The 17115-nt window shown below is 39.5% G+C and overlaps 1 protein-coding gene across 1 annotated transcript; it reads left to right on the top strand.

Moving 5' to 3' along the window:
• Positions 1-13005: 13005 nt before the first annotated feature.
• Positions 13006-16177, top strand: LOC131997801 (uncharacterized). Its single transcript, XM_059369449.1, has 2 exons — positions 13006-13966; positions 16086-16177. Exons 1-2 carry the CDS (start codon positions 13347-13349, stop codon positions 16105-16107), a joined length of 642 nt encoding a protein of 213 aa, XP_059225432.1. The 5' UTR covers positions 13006-13346; the 3' UTR covers positions 16108-16177.
• Positions 16178-17115: the final 938 nt, after the last annotated feature.

Here is a 17115-nt window from a genome sequence, read left to right on the forward strand (position 1 = left end):
TTCGAGAAAATCGGTTCTGCCATTTTTCAGTCTATACGGAACAAACAAACCGAGTCCCATATGATTGACTAATGTGCCCATTTTGGGAGTTTTTGTCGGGGTGGGGTGACCCCCTATACTTCGACATGAATTTGTATGCCAGATTCGTTATCTACTCCCACACACTTTTCATTTCATACCCATATTGACCTTATCGGTCCACTTTTGATTTTGGGGTAACGGTGGAGGGTCCGCTCCCTTCCGATATCAATAAATTATAAAGTCTATTCCTACTTCCTGACCAAATTCGTAATCTACTCCCGAATACCTTTAATTTGAATCCAAAATTGTCATGATCGTCAAATAAACCTAGTTTTGGGGATGGGGCGCACCCCCCCCCCCCCCCTCCCCCCCAGGTACTTGGACCCAACTTTTATTATGAAATTCGTACTCTACTCTTGAATACCTTTAATTTGAATCCCATATTGTCCTGATCGGTTCACTTTTATTTTTGGGTAGTACTTTTGAGGTAAGGGGGAGGGTCCGTCCCCCTTCCGAAATCAAAAAATTATATAGCGTATGTTTCCTTCCAGACCAACCTACATAACGACGATTGGCATGAACGATTATCTTAGCGACTCCACCGCTTCCTTAATTGCTGAATACACACTGCAGTAGTCGTTTAACCTTTTCGATATGACCAGTTCTAGATCTTAAGAGTACACCCCAAGCCCATCTAGGTCATCTAGTTTGGAACCATTCGTATAGAAGCCTATGTAACTCCTTTTGCCAGGGATATCGTAGTTCCAATCGGTTCCATCAGGAGTAGAGGTACAGTACTTTTTATCAAACTGCGGCTCAGGTAGGGTGTAATCCACACGGCCTGGAACATGGGATATTGCATCAAGGATAACACAGTGTCCGTAGCCGCCATATGACCAAAGAGAAAACTCCCTTGCCCTCACGGCAGAGGTCCCAGCAACTTGTCTAGCCAGAGGCATTAGATATAGCATTAAATTCAGTGCATCAGATGGTGTCGTCCTCAGTGCGACTGTGATGCACAAACAAACCATCCTTTGGATTCGGTTGAGTATTGAACAGTAAGTGGACTTTTGAAGCGCCGTCCACCATACCACAACACCATATAGCATTTTAGGTCTTACAACTGCAGTATATACCCAATGCCTGGATTTGAACCCAATCGACCGGCGTCATAGGCGTACATGCTAATCTCTGCGCTACGGCGGCCTCCTATTGACGATTTGTTCTCCTTCGCTCAATATGCCGGAAGGTCGCCACAGTGTACCTCTTTTGTTGGAGAGTCTTTGCCGCGACATTTCGAATTACCTCGTAGAGGGTCTTTTCCCCAGGGCCTGCCTTTGCTGTTCTAAAATTATTTTTGTTGTTTTAGTCAGTCTTTTTAGTTTTGCAATTTAAACAAGTAAAAGCGTGCTAAGTTCGGCCGGGCCGAATCTTATATACCCTCCACCATGGATCGCATTTGTCGAGTTCTTTTCCCGGCATCTCTTCTTAGGCAAAAAAGCATATAAGAAAAGAGTTGCTCTGCTATTAAAACGATATCAAGATATGGTCCGGTTCGGACCACAATTAAATTATATGTTGGAGACCTGTGTAAAATTTCAGCCAATTCGTATAAGAATTGCGCCCATTGGGGCTCACGAAGTAAAATAGAGAGAACGATTTATATGGGATCTATATCGGGCTATAGACCGATTCAGACCATAATAAACACGTTTGTTGATGGTCATGAGGGGATCCGTCGTACAAAATTTCAGACATATCGGTAATAATAATTGCGACTTCTAGGGGTCAAGAAGTCAAGATCCCAGATCGGTTTATATGGCAGCTATATCAGGTTATGAACCGATTTGAACCTTATTTGACACAGTTGTTGAAAGTAAAAATAAAATACGTCATGCAAAATTTCAGCCAAATCGGATAGGAATTGCGCCCTCTAGAAGCTCAAGAAGTCAAATCCCCAGATCTGTTTATATGACAGCTATATCAGGTTATGGACCGATTTCAACCATACTTGGCACAGTTGTTGGATATCATAACGAAATACTTGGTGCCAAAAATTCATTCCAATCGGATAAGAATTGCGCACTCTAGAGGCTCAAGAAGTCAAAACCCAAGATCGGTTTATATGGCAGCTATATCAGGTTATGAACCGATTTAAACCATACTTGGCACAGTTGTTGGGTATCATAACAAAACACGTCGTGCGAAATTCCATTCCATTCGGATAAGAATTGCGCCCTCTAGAGGCTCAAGAAGTCAAGACCCAAGATCGGTTTATATGGCAGCTATATCAGGTTATGAACCGATTTGAACCATACTTGGCACAGTTGTTGAATATAATAACAAATTACGTCGTGCAAAATTTCATTTCAATCGGATAAGAATTGCGCACTCTAGAGGCTCAAGAAGTCAAGACCCAAGATCGGTTTATATGGCAGCTATATCAGGTTATGGACCGATTTGAACCATACTTGGCACAGTTGTTGGATATCATAACAAAACACGTCGTGCGAAATTCCATTTCAATCGGATAAGAATTGCGCCCTCTAGAGGCTCAAGAAGTCAAGACCCAAGATCGGTTTATATGGCAGCTATATCAGGTTATGGACCGATTTGAACCATACTTGGCACAGTTGTTGGATATCATAAAAAAACACGCCGTACAAAATTTCATTCGAATCGGATAAGAATTGCGCACTCTAGAGGCTCAAGAAGTCAAGACCCAAGATCGGTTTATATGGCAGCTATATGAAAACATGGACCGATATGGCCCATTTACAATACCAACCGACCTACACTAACAAGAAGTATTTGTGCAAAATTTCAAGTGGCTAGCTTTACTCCATCGGAAGTTAGCGTGCTTTCGACAGACAGACGGACGGACGGACGGACGGACGGACAGACGGACGGACATGGCTAGATCGACATAAAATGTCACGACGATCAAGAATATATATACTTTATGGGTTCTCAGACGAATATTTCGAGTAGTTACAAACAGAATGACGAAATTAGTATACCCCCCATCTTATGGTGGAGGGTATAAAAAGAAAGCAGAACAGATGGGCGTTAAACCCCTGTCGTGTTCATTTTTACCCAGCTTTGTGGGTAAAGATCTCTCTGAGAGTTACACTTTTGACAAAATTTTTCATTCATAAGAACACTGTCTCATATCAGCGACAAGGACTTGACAACAACTTTGTTAAACTTGGTTCACATAGTTCACTACACATGCTCTTGATGAGATGGCATTGAGAATAATTGCATTGTGTGTGTGTGTGGTGAGTTGAGGGTAAAAAAGATGTCTGTCTGTCTGTCAGTCGTTGGTGTTGTTGAAAAATGGTTGAGATGCAACAGGCTGTGAGACAAACAAACTCATTGGCATCATCTCCTTACCGACTGACTGGGGTCGTCCACAATTCAAGCTGTTGTCAAAAGCAACAACACACGAGTGTGTGTGTGTGTGTGTGTGTTAGAAACATCCAAAGCACCTAAATCACATTTCTTCAAAAAGGAAACTCCACGTCGGCACACTTTACTCAAACCCCTCATTTATTTCGTTTGAGACACCACTTGGAGGTGGTAAAAGAATGCTTGGCTGGGATAGAGGTATTTGAAGAAGTCATCAAATCACACCTTAAATCAACAAAAACTACACTTCTTGTGTAGTAGTTTTGCTGTTGTTGGAAGCAACAAAAGGACTGTATGGAAGAGAAGTCAACAGGGAAGAAATACTAAGTGCTGAAAGACATTGAAAAATGATTCATGTTTTTTCCATCTCTCTCGTTCTTTACCTTCGTCGTGGTACCTTTCGTCAGCCACTATGGGCGACAAACATACAGGAATTCATGGACAGGGGATATATGGAATCACAGCCGCAACAAAACACTTTGTGATGACGAGAGACTTGTATTCAGTTGGTCAATAAACTCCCTAGAGAAGAAAGAAGAAAAGCCTGAGCTGTTATCGAAATTGGCTGAAATGAGATTTGTGCTTGCTTTCAGCAAGGGATCTCTGAGTTCACTAAGTACCTCATTGCTGCCTAAATGAGGATAAGGGTGTCTGGTTCTGCAGTAGCGCAGGTTTTGCACCATAAGGTCGGTGCGGCTCCCAGATATGGAAACAATTTTTTCATAAAATTCGTATTCTACTCCCGAATACCTTTCATTTGAATGCCATATTGTCCCTATCGGCCTATATTTATTTTTGGGTAAACTTTTTGGGGTAAGGGGGAGGATTTGTACCGCTTCCTATATCAAAATATGATAAAGCCTATTGCTCCTTCCAAGCAAACCTACATAATCTGCGAAACTTTCAAGCGAATCGGTTCATCTGTTTATGTGTCCATTCTGAAGTTTGAGGTGCTAAATGTATTCGGATGCGTTAAACTATCGTCGTCATGTAGCTCGTGGTTCTTACGGCGCCTCCATTACAAAGGATTTTTCTCTCAAACACTCCAAGTACCACCTACTTAGCTTTCGCAGGTACCCATGCTACGGATTCATACAACAGCACGTATAGTATCGGTGACTTTTATGGTGTAATTTTCGTTTGTCTAGCGGAGGCTTTGCCCTATGAATATTAATTAAGGAACAGGGGCAAACTTGTCAAATATCACCGAGTTCTGTCCAATTCAAGTTTAAGATCAATGATAAGGGCCTCCTTTCTATAGCCGAGTCCAAACGGCGTGCCACAGAGCGACAACTCTTTGGGGAAAAGTTTTTACAAAGCGAAATACCTCACAAATGTCGCCAGCATTAGGAGGATTCGAATCTCCTTCGTTTTATTACAAAACTGGTGTCATTTGCTTCGGTTACGGCGGTGCCGAGATAGATAAAGTTGCTGACTATCTCAAAGTTGTGGTTCCCAATTTTCTCCATTTTCTTTATCTGCTCGGGTTTACAAGGCTTAAGGGGGGGTTGATATCATTCACTTTGTCTTATCTTCATTTACTGCCAAACCCTGATTGATTTGATTTTCTTTCGATACTTTCAAAGGCTGTAATTGCTTCTTCCGGGGACCGACCCTTAATATCGATGTAGTTGGCATTGGCAGTATCCCAACTTTCTCCAATTTCTTTATCTGCTCGGGTTTACAAGGCTTTGTGGGGGTTGTTATCATCCACTTTGTCTTATCTGCATTTACATCCAAGCCATTTTTCTTGGCTGCAATTGCTTGCTCTGGTGACCGACCCATAATATCGAAGTAGTTGGCATAGTCTTTCTCCCTGTCTGAAACCTTATTTGCTATTGAACGGTTCAAAAGCGGTTATTTTCAATTTTAACTAAAGAGCGTTTATCAGCAAGCGCAAATTCGTATAAGTTTGGCAGGAATACCAAACTCAGACAAGGTTTGCAATTCCTTTGAACGTATAGCGCTGTCGAAGGGGGGTTTGTAGTCAACGAAAAGATGGTAAGTTTCTCGGGTCTTTTGCAGGATTTGGAGCAATGTGAATATCTGGTCTATGATGGATTTACCAGGTCTAAAGCCACACTGATAAGGCCCAATTATTTTGTTAACTTTAGACTTGAATCTTTCCCACAGTACGCTAGATAGTATCTTGTATGCGATGGGGAGATGACTTCTTCCTCTGTAATTGGCACATACCCTCTTGTCCTCTTTCTTGTGTACGAGACATAGTATGCTGAGGTTCCAATCATCGGGTATCCGTTATTCTAACCAGATTGTGCAGACGAGCTGATGCATATGCCTTATCAGTATGTCGCCTCCAGTCTTAAACCGTTCAACCGGCAACACGTCGGCTTCTGCTGCCTTATTGTTTTGCAGCCGGGTTACTGCTACGTGGAGCTCGTTATGACTGGGTGGCACACATTCTATACCATAATCAGGGATTTGTTCTCTGAAACCAAGAGTACCATTGGATACCAGCATCTGATAAAAGTGTTCTTTCCATATATTTAGCACACTATCTGTATAAGTTACCAGATTTCCTTCATTGTCTCTGCAGGAGGATGTCCCTGTACCAAAGCCATCGGTTTGGTGTTTAGTCCTTTGATAGAAATTTCGGACTTGATTCTGGCTAGTGAACATCTCAATTCGCTCCAACTCACGTCTTTCCATTTCCATCTTATTCTTGTTCTTCTTGCGGATACTTTCAAATGCTGTAATCGCTGCTTCCGGTGACCGATCCATAATATCGATGTCGTTGGCACAGGCAAGTAGCATATGTTCTGTTGTGAGTAGTGAGCCATGCCTATTCACACCTGCAGCAGGATTTTAAAGAGATTACACGTTGTGTCGATGCCTGGAACCTCGTTTAGTATTGAACGGTTCGGAGAGGTTATTTCGTATTTTAACTGAGGGTATCAGAAAGCATCATACTGCAAAGTCGTATCAGTTTTGCAGGGATACCAAACTCAGAAATGGCTTGAAATACCTTTGAAGGTATAGGGCTTTCGAAGGTGACTTTGTATTCAACGAAATATGGTAGACGTTGAGTACTGATTCTTGGGTCTTTGCCAGGATTTGGTGCAGTGCAAATATCTGGTTTATGATGGATTTACCACCCAGTACGGGGAGAAGATTTATTTCTCTGTATTTAGCACATTCAATCTTGTCCTCATTCTTATGTATAAGATATATTGTGCTAAGGTTTCAATCATCGGTTATGCGTTCTTCTAGCCAGATGGCGCAGACAAGCTGATGCATATGCCTTATCAGCGTGTCGACTCCGGTCTTAAATAGTTCAGCCGGCAACCCATCGGCTCCTGCTGCCTTATTGTTTTTCAGCCAGATTACTGCTACGTGGCCCTCGTTCTGACTACGGGGTACTCATTCTATACCATACAACATCAGGGATTGGCTATTTGGTATTCTCATGGTCACCATCGTCGGATACCAGCAGCGGAGAAAGTGTTCTCTTCATGTATTCAGTACACTACCTGTATCAGTTACCAGATTTCCTTCTTTTTCCCTGCAGGAGGATGTGCCTGCACCAAAGCCATCGGTTTGGTGTTTATTTCTTTAGTAGAATTTTCGGACTTCATTCTGGCTCCTGAACATCTCAATTAGCTCACATTTCACGTCTTTCCATTTTCATCTTCTTCTTCTTACGAAAGAGTAGTTTTTCCTCTCTCCTTTTCTCCCGATACCTCTCCTTCATCTGGCGCGTTTCTACTGACTGTAAGATTGCTCTGTATACCACATTTTTGGCTTCAGTACTTTTTTAGCACTCGTACCATGGGTTCCTTATGGGAGGCTTTTGGTACCCAAGTACGGATGTTTCGGCTTTTTCTAAGGGGTGGGCAATGGTTTGCCATTGCGCTGCTATTCTATCGGGACAGGGAGTGCTTTCTTCAAGCAATTGGGTCAGCCGAGTAGAGTATGCCGTTGCCACCTGTTGTGTTTGCAGCTTTCCGAAGTACAGCTTCCGTGCAGTGTCAGTTCGTAGTTTTCTCGTCACATTAAGACGTGTGCGAACCTTTGCTGCAACAAGGTAATGATCCGAATCTATATTCGCTGCATGGATCGATCGTACATCTAACACCCTGGATGAATGCCTTCAAACTATCACGACGTGATCAATTTGGTTCCTCGTGTTTTGATCGGGTGACAGCCATGTAGCTTTGTGAATATTTTTATGTTGAAATCTGGTGCTACTAACTGCCATGTTTTTGCCGCGGCGAAATCTATCAGCCTTAACCCATTACTGGAAGTTATCTCGTGGAGGCTAAACTTTCCGACTGTTGGACCAAAGATGTCTTCGTTGCCTATCGTCGTATTAAAATCTCCTAGAACGATTTTAATATCATGGGCGGGGCAGCGGTCATATTCTCTCTCTAGGCGCTCGTAGAAAACATCCTTGGTCTGCTTGTCCTTGTCTTCCGTCATGGCAGGGGCACAAATAAAACTGATGTTGAAGAATTTGGCCTATATGCGGATTGTGACTAGCCTCTCATCCACTGGAGTAAAGCTGGAGACAAGGTGTTTCTGTCTCCGACTATCTACAAATCCAGAGCCAAATTCATGCCGCGTTTATGGCGGCTATAGTATAGTTGGTCACCGTTTGGTGTTGTAGTGACGCCATTCCCAGTCCATCGCACCTCCTGTAAGGCGGTTATATCTGCCTTGTACTCTCCTCCGCCTCCTCGTATCCTCCGCCAACGCGTATACTGCACCTTCTCTATAGAGAGTGTGGACATTCCTGGTGCAGATCCGCAAATCATGGTTTTATTTTTCGTTTGCCTGGGTCTTCAACGTTGGGCGGGGTCGGTATTAACTATTCCTTTGTTTCTCATAGTAGTTCTCATAGTTATCCGGGGGCGGGTTACAGGCCCAGCGCCCCAACCGCGTGGGTTTTGTGGAATTGCACATGAATCCCTCGTTGTGGCGAGCCGCTTGCTTCAAGATCCGACCCTCTCCTCCAGCCGCCCCTAACCTGGGAACAGACGCTGATGTTGGCCAATAACTCTCGAACATAAAGCCCTAAAAAACATTTTGGCCCTTATGTCCGTTGGACGTTATGACCGGTTACCGATCTAGCTATGTCCCTCCGTCCTTAGATCGAACGAATAAAGATATCCACTTGAAATGTTGCGCTCATACTTCTTACTAATATAGGTCGTTGGGGCTGGCAAATGAGCTTTAGGTTTAGATTTGGTAATAGCTCCCATATAAAGGGGTCCTTCGCTTTGACCTCGTGGGACCTTAGGAGCCTCTGATTTGACTGAAATTTTGTGAAGCATGTTTATTCCTTGCAATACCTATACCAAATGCCTACCAGATAAGTCCATAAATAGGTATAGCCCCCAAAATAAAACGATCCTCGGATTTGATTTTTAGAGGCCCTAGAAAGATAATTTTTATACCCTCCATAAGATGGGGGTATACTAATTTCGTCATTCGTTTGTAACTTCTCGAAATATTCGTCATGTCATTTTAAGTCGACCTAGCCATGTCCCTCCGTCTGTCCGTCTCTCTTTCGAAAGCACGCTTACTTTCGAAGGAGTAAAGCTAGCCGCTTGAAATACTTTTACTACTTTACTTTTACACGAATACTTCTTTATAGTGTAGATCGGTTGGGATTGTAAATGGGCCCTATCGGTTCATGTTTTGATATAGCTGCCCTATAAACCGATCTTGGATCTTGACTTCTTGAGTCACTAGAGGGCGCAATTCTTATACGATTTGGCTGAAATTTTGCATGAGGCGTTTTGTTACGATTTCCAACTACTATTTTAAGTGTGGTTCAAATCGGTCTATAACCTGATATATCTGTCATATAAACCGATCTGGGGTCTTGACTTCTTCAGCCTCTATAGGGCGCAATTCTTATCCGATTTGGCTGAAATTTGGCATGAGGTGTTTTGTTATGACTTCCAACAACTATGCCAAGTATAGTTCAAATCGGTCAATAACCTGATATACCTGCCATATAAACCGATCTTGAATCTTGACTTCTTGAGGCACTAGTTTTTTTAAATTTTATTTATCTTTATAATCAACAACAAAAAATGTGTTCCTCTCATCATCATACCACCTTCCTCAAGGTCCCACTCATACTAGCAATTGCCTTAACAATCCAGCAGCAAACGCACAAATATGTGGTAGCACCAACCACGATTGGATATCTCTTAACTACAAATACTGGGCACCATTCCGTTGGTTCTGTGTCAACCATGCTAACATGGACTACTTAAATAAACTAAACACCTGTATTTATTTGTAGTTTATACAGAAGAAAGGAATGCTAAACACAACAGTGAAATATAGTCGAAAAACACTCATACTCGTACTCTACAATGGCAGAAAGTGAAGAGATTTGTTGTGTATGTAGATGGTCGTAAGGACAGACGGACGGACAAAGGCCTTGCTTGCTGCATGTATGAGATCGTTTTGAATGAATGTCCGAGAGCTGAAATAGAAAACAACACTAGCCGGAGAAAATAATTCAAAAGTTAAATAATGAAAATTATATGTTGTGTCCATCACACTACTTCAACTTTGTAAGCACATGCATACATCTGTCTGTCTTACTGTCATCTATCAGCAGTTGAGAGGTGGTGAGTAAAATGAAGGTGCTGCTGAATCTGTTGATTGCCACAAAATTAAGGCGATCAAGACAAATTGTGGGGATGGAAGTTTTGAATTTTTTCTTGCATTTGATTGAATGTAACGAATTGAGGTTTCAGGCTGAACAGTAGCGCGAAAAAATAGGACTAAAGTATGGTTTTTAAAGAAAATATTAAATATCAAATTGGGTTGCCCAAAAAGTAATTGCGGATTTTTCATATAGTCGGCGTTGACAAATTTTTTCACAGCTTGTGACTCTGTAATTGCATTCTTTCTTCTGTCAGTTATCAGCTGTTACTTTTAGCTTGCTTTAGAAAAAAAGTGTGAAAAAAGTATATTTCATTAAAGTTCATTCTAAGTTTTATTAAAAATGCATTTACTTTGTTTTAAAAAATCCGCAATTACTTTTTGGGCAACCCAATATTATTTAAGTTTTATTTTTATTACTTTAGGAACGGAAGTATTTTCGCTTTGCCATTCTAAGACAACACCAAATTTCGTGCAAATCGGTTAAAAATTATAGTATTCTGAAAAAATGTTAGTACTAATTTTAAAAATTCGAGCCAAAGATTAGCAAACTTAATTTAAAGACCATAATTTTTTCATCTTTTTAAGGAAACATTTCTTTTGATGAAAAAGATTTTCCTTCATATAAAGGATTTTTATTTTAAATGGTAGGTTAATAAATCCTTAAATTTGCGTCTTGTTCTTTAAAACAAAAATCTAAAATGAAATTAAAAAAATCGTTGAAAGTTAGGAAATTTACCTTCGGACAAGAACACAATGAACCGTAGTTAAAAACGCAAAATAGCCTTACAAATAGGAGCGTCTTAAATATAAAAGTTTTATATATTTTAAATATATAAATTAAAAAAGAATTTTTCAAAAAATAATACTTGGATAGTCATGTGAAGAAACGGAACTAGTGAAAATAATGAACTAGTGAAAATACTGAACTAGTGAAAATACTGAACCAGTGAAAATACTAAACTAGTGAAAATACTGGACTAGTGAACGAGCTAGAACTAGAAAATTTATTAATCTAGTGAAGAAGCTTAACTTGTGAAGGATTTGAACTAGTGAAGAAACTGAACTTGTGAAGGATCTGAACTAGTGAAGGACCTGAATTAGTGAAGGAACTAAACTAGTGAAGAAACTGAACTTGCGAAGGATCTGAAATAGTGAGTGAACTAGTTCAGATCCATCGCTAGTTTAGTTTCTTCACAAGTTCAGTTTCCTCAGTGAATGAATCTGAACTAATGAAGAAACTGAAATGAACTGAAGAACTGCATTGAATTAATGAAAGAACTGGACCAGTAAAGGAACTAAGCTAGTGAAGAATCTGAACTAGTGAAGGAGCTGATTTAGTAAAGAAGCTGATTTAGTCAAGGAGTTTATTTAATGGAGGATCTGAACCAGTGATGAAACTGAGCTAGTGAAGGATCTGAACAAGTGAAGAAACTGAACTAGTGAAGAAACTGAACAAGTGAAGGATCTGAACTAGTGAAGGATCTGAACTAGTGAAGGAACTGGATTAGTGAACGAGCTGAACTTGTGAAGGTGCTATACTAATGAAGGGGCTGAACTAGTGCGGAACTAAAGTAGTTAGGAACTAAACTAGTGAAGGAGCTGAACTAATGAAGGAGCTGAACTAGTGAGGAACTGAACTAGTGAAGGAGCTGACCCAGTAAGGAACTGAACTAGTGAGGAATTGAACTAGTTAGGAACTGAACTAGTGAGTAACTGAACTGGTTAGGAACTGAACTAGTGATGAAACTGAGCTAGTGAAGGATCTGAACAAGTGAAGGAGCTGAATTAGTGAAGAACTGAACTAGTGAAGAAACGGAACTAATGAAGATACCAAAGCAAATGCATCCGCATGTGGCTTAAAAATATTTAAAATCAAAATTTTCCGAAACCACAAAAGATATTGTGGTCCTCGAGCGGAACTTTTTCAGGGTTTTTTGAGCACTATCCAGCAAAAAATGTTGAAGATCCTTTCACAGATGAAGATTTGGAAGCTAGACAAATTTTCGAAACCACGAGAGTGATCAAATTGAGGGTCCTGCCGAAAGGCGTTTGCACATCAGTTCTAAAATGACAGATTCCTTACTAGTTTTTTATCCTATTCCACTGTGCGTCGATCCGTCCGTCTGTCGAAATCACCATATTAGTCGAACGAATAAAGATAATTTTACACAAACACTTCTTATTGATGTAAGTCGTTGGAGACTTCGACTTGATTTAGTGCGTTTCTTGAAGCCGCATTTATTACCCGATCTGACTAAAATTTTCCACGAAGTGTTTTGTTATAACTTCCAATATCCGTTGGATGTATGGTCTAAATCGGTCCATAACCTGATATATATCCTATACAAACCTATCTCCAAGATAAATCCTATATAAACCTGTTATCCAATTTCTTTGAAATTTTGCACGTAATGTTCCTTTACGACTTACAACCGTTTCAAGTAAGAACAAAACCGGTCTATAAACCGATCTCCCGATTTTATACCTTGAGCCCCTGGAAACCGCAATTGTGGTCGGATTTGGCTGAAATTTTGTTCGCAGTATTTTGTTATGACTTTTAGCATCTATGGTGATTATCGTCAGAATCGGTCTATAACCATATAAGCTGATCTCTCGATTAGCCTCCTAAGTCCGCTTGAAGCTTAAATTTTTGCCTGTTTTGACAGAAATTTGGTACTTAAAGCGCAATTATGCTCTTCAACTAAGTTCATATTGTGTACATTTTTAACCAAATATAAGGTGGTGGGTTCCCAAAGAACACTTTTCCTTGTTATATCTTGTCCGAATGGCGCTTGATATAGAAGTTGTAACATAGCTGGATACCTCACAAATTTCACCAGCATTAATTAGAGGACAACGACAGTAAAGAAATGTGTACTAGGTTTTGATAGGATATACGTAATTTGCTTACATACGGTCGGGTGTGTTTCTTGTTGGTTCCCAAGTTTTCTGCCAATTTTTCGTGTCAGGCGTATCATCCATTATTGGAAATAACTCTAAGCCATAGAGCTACGTTGGAGGTTGCCGCAGTAGAGTTTGCAGCATACATTCGACTCCCGTTGTCGTTAAAAACCACATTTAAAAAATAAATTATTTTATTAAACTTTGTAATATCACTGGAAGGCGCTGGTAATACTAATACAACGAATAGCTATAAGTAAACAACAGCTGCGCTCTTCTATCAAACCACATTGTCGATAACGATCAAACAGCTGACCGATATAATCGTTCAACGTAAAACACAGGGTGTTACGTATTAGCAAATGAATAATAAGAGAACGCTATTATCGATATCACCAGAAAACAGTCACAGTACCCCAAAAAAGTATTCACCATATCAAAAAATGAACATAAATAACCAACAAGATGTTTTTTCGTGGAGTAAGCTGGGCGATGTGTTGGATGATAAGTTGAAAGATGTGGCCAAAAAAGAGGACCTTACTGCAATCAAATATGAAGTGGAAGAACTTAAACAGGAAAATTGTAAATTGAGAGAAGATATCAAGAAACTAACAAATCGCTTAGAAACCTTAGACAGAAAATCTCGTACTACAAATATTGTGGTGAGTGGACTTAGAAGTAGAACTACATTTACGGCAAAAAAAGAATTCCTCGACATCTGCAACAACAAATTAAACATCGTAGTTAACATATCGTACGCTAGAATGTTATCTTCAGGAAAATCGTTCGTATTTACACTGGACACCAATTCCCAAGTGCAAAATATTTTAAATACGAAAGAAAAATTGCATGGCCAATTTATATATATACAAAAGGATTATACTGCTGTCGAACAGTCTACCAGATACAACCTGCGTCAAGTTGGCAAAATCGTATCCCAGCATAAAAAAGACGTTAAAGTTAGGTTAGGAGAGTTCTGTCTCTTCTTGAATGATAAAAGATATTGCTGGGCCGACGGAAAAATACTAGCTCCAACTTTAAGTGATGCCAAATTTCTGAGCAACATTCTTGTTGATAACGGTAGTCCCATTGAGGTTTATTGCAACAATGCTGAAAATGTTACCCTTAATGTTCCCCCATCATCGCAATAGCAATTTGATTCGTGCCATTTGTTATCATATAATGTTTCAAATCTCGAAAGTTCTTTAAATTATGGAAATTTTATAACCTACCTTAATAATTTTGATATTTTCTTTCTCTTTGAAACACATGTATTACCCAATAAACAAACGTATCTCTCGTCTTATTTACAAAACTACTATTTGCAGTGGCAGGACGCAACTAAAGTGAATAGATTTGGGCGTGCCAGTGGTGGATGTCTTTTCGGCTTCAAAAAAGAAATTAAAAAGAAATACAAATTAAATTTTATCGTCTCTGATTCTCAGTACACAATGCTGTCAGCTAGTCTAGATGGAAATATATTTTATTTTATACCTACGTATTTGAACTGTACGCGTTGGAAGGTGGATGTAGAAAGGTTTGGTTCTTTTTTGGAAGACCTTAACCCAACGAATTTTTGTATAATGGGTGATATGAATGCAAGAATAGGCGAAGAACAGGTTCTAGATTACAACATTGTTAAAGATTGTCCCCACATTAGCTATTCTAGACGCTCCAAAGACAGAAACGTTAATACCCAGGGAAGGAATCTCCTACGTATTGTTGATGACATAGGCGGTATTATCATAAATGGCAGAACTTTAGAGGATATAGATGGGGAGTTTACTTTTTGTGGTGCAATGGGTAGTTCTGTCATAGATTACTGTATAAGTTCGGCGAGTTTTCTGTCATATATTGACAAGTTCAAGGTGGCCACTGAACCCTTTTCTGATCACATGCCCTTATGCTTAGATATTAAGATTCCGAAAAGTTCGACAGAAACTACTCAACAGCCTATACAGAAGCTACACTGGGATGAAAGGCATAGATCTCAATACAATCACAACTTAAGTTTACTTGCAGAGCCAGTAAATGATTGCGTCTTTTTATCGTCAGAGGATTTGGTTGAGAACATTAAAAATAAAATTAGGCGGGCTCAGGTAAAGAAGACCAATAGAACATTTTTTGAGCCTAAGCAGAAGTGGTTCGATTGGACGTGCTTTCGTTTAAGATCCAATATGCATAAAAATTTAAAGATATACAGAAAGTCACACACTGTTATCAACAGAAGGCGTTATTATTCATCCAGATCTAAGTTTCATAGAATGTGTAACGAGAAGAAACTGCAATATTTCAATGGCAACCTCAGAGAACTAGATACTGTTTCCTGCAGCAAGGATTGGTGGAATCTGGCAAATTCTCTGAATAAACGTAATGTTAAGGGTAGAGGAAATCTAGACGCAGATGATTTCTTAGCACACTTTAACTCTTTACTAGTTAACGAAGATAATTCCAAAATTATCAGCTGGTGTATACCGTTTCATGTAGACCCACTTTTAGACTCCCCTTTTGAATTTTGTGAGCTACTCTCCGTTTTAAAAGGACTTAAATCGAATAAGGCCCCCGGGAACGATGGTATACCTTACGAATTTTATAAATTTGCTCCTCGCCGTTTTCTGCAAGAAATACTTGTAGTATTTAATAAGATATTCCTCCATGAAAATGTTCCTACTTCCTTCAAGAAGTCAATATTGATACCTCTATTTAAGAAAGGTGATATAAACTTGGCGTCAAATTATAGAGGTTTGTCACTTCTGGATACTATCGGAAAAATTTTTAACTCTGTTCTGCTAAACCGTATAACATTTTGGCTGACGAGACACGATGTTTTAAATGAATTTCAGGCTGGATTTAGAAGAGAGTATTCTACTATAGATAATATATTTAACCTCGTGAATATTGTTTCTTTGAACCAGCTACAAGGCAAAATTACATATGCGTTTTTTGTCGATTTCTCTTCTGCATTTGATTTGATTCCCAGAAACAGCCTTTTTTATAAACTATCTAGTCAGGGTCTATCTACGAAACTTGTAACTATATTAAGAATGCTGTATGATGGCACAGAAAGTAGAGTATGGGATGGAAGTACGTTCTCTGAATACTTTCCTGTTGAATCTGGTGTGAAACAGGGCTGTATTCTCAGTCCTGTACTCTTTTCGTTATACGTGAATGACCTTCCCTATATATTGCCTGGTGGTGTAAGAGTAGCGGACACTACGGTCAAAGTCTTATTATACGCCGATGACATTGTGCTATTATCTGACTCTCCATTGGGCTTACAAGAGATGATTTATGAACTTGAGAGGTACTGTTTGTTGTGGAGCTTGAAAGTAAACCTTTCTAAATCGAAAATTCTTGTTTTTCGTAGAGGTTCTAGAATCTCTTCGAATTTAAGGTGGTGCTTTGGAAATCAGAATATTGAAATTGTTAATAGTTACACATACCTGGGCGTTGAAATAACTTACAATTTGTCATTTAGAAAACACTTACAGAAGAAGCTTGCGGATTCCAAACTGGCCATAAATAGCACATGGTCGAAGTATATAAGTCACCCTAGTATTGCTAAAACTAATAAGATGAAGATATTCGATGCATGTTCCAGATCTATAATGTTTTACGCTGCACAGGTTTGGGGTTACACAAGGTTTGATGATGTAGAGAAGCTCTTTCGCTTTTTTACTAAGAAAATGCTTTATTTGCCTAATAATACACCAAATTACATGTTGTATCTAGAAACTGGATTTTCTTCTATGTTTTGTAACACTCTTAGAATCCATTTTAACTACATTAATAGAATATTGCGACTTAGCTCTCACCGCTTGCCCCGCTTGCTGGCGGAGAAAATCATAGAATTGAATGCATTATGGGCAAAAGAATGGTCAAATATTTGCCAAACCCTACAATATATTCCTGCTAATGCTACAAATCCGATATGCATGTATTCAGACAAAATAGTAGAATTACTGAGAATTCAAGAACAACGTGAATTTGAATCAGATGCAAGAAATTCACAGTTCCACGATCTTTATTCTGTGCTTGAGTATAATATAATTCCATTTCATACTGCTGACTTATCTTCACGAGCTACTAGCTTAATCATTAAAGCTAGAGGTGGTTTACTCGACCTTAACT

Source organism: Stomoxys calcitrans, chromosome 5 (assembly GCF_963082655.1).
Source record: "Stomoxys calcitrans chromosome 5, idStoCalc2.1, whole genome shotgun sequence".
NCBI classification, from domain to species: Eukaryota; Metazoa; Arthropoda; class Insecta; order Diptera; family Muscidae; genus Stomoxys; species Stomoxys calcitrans.

Coding starts and splice junctions, on each gene's coding strand:
- LOC131997801 (XM_059369449.1), top strand. CDS start 13,347: ATGAATAATAAGAGAACGCTATTATCGATATCACCAGAAAACAGTCAC. Junction 13,967..16,085: donor AGGTTAGGAGAGTTCTGTCT/CTTCTTGAATGA, acceptor TTCTCTGAATAC/TTTCCTGTTGAATCTGGTGT.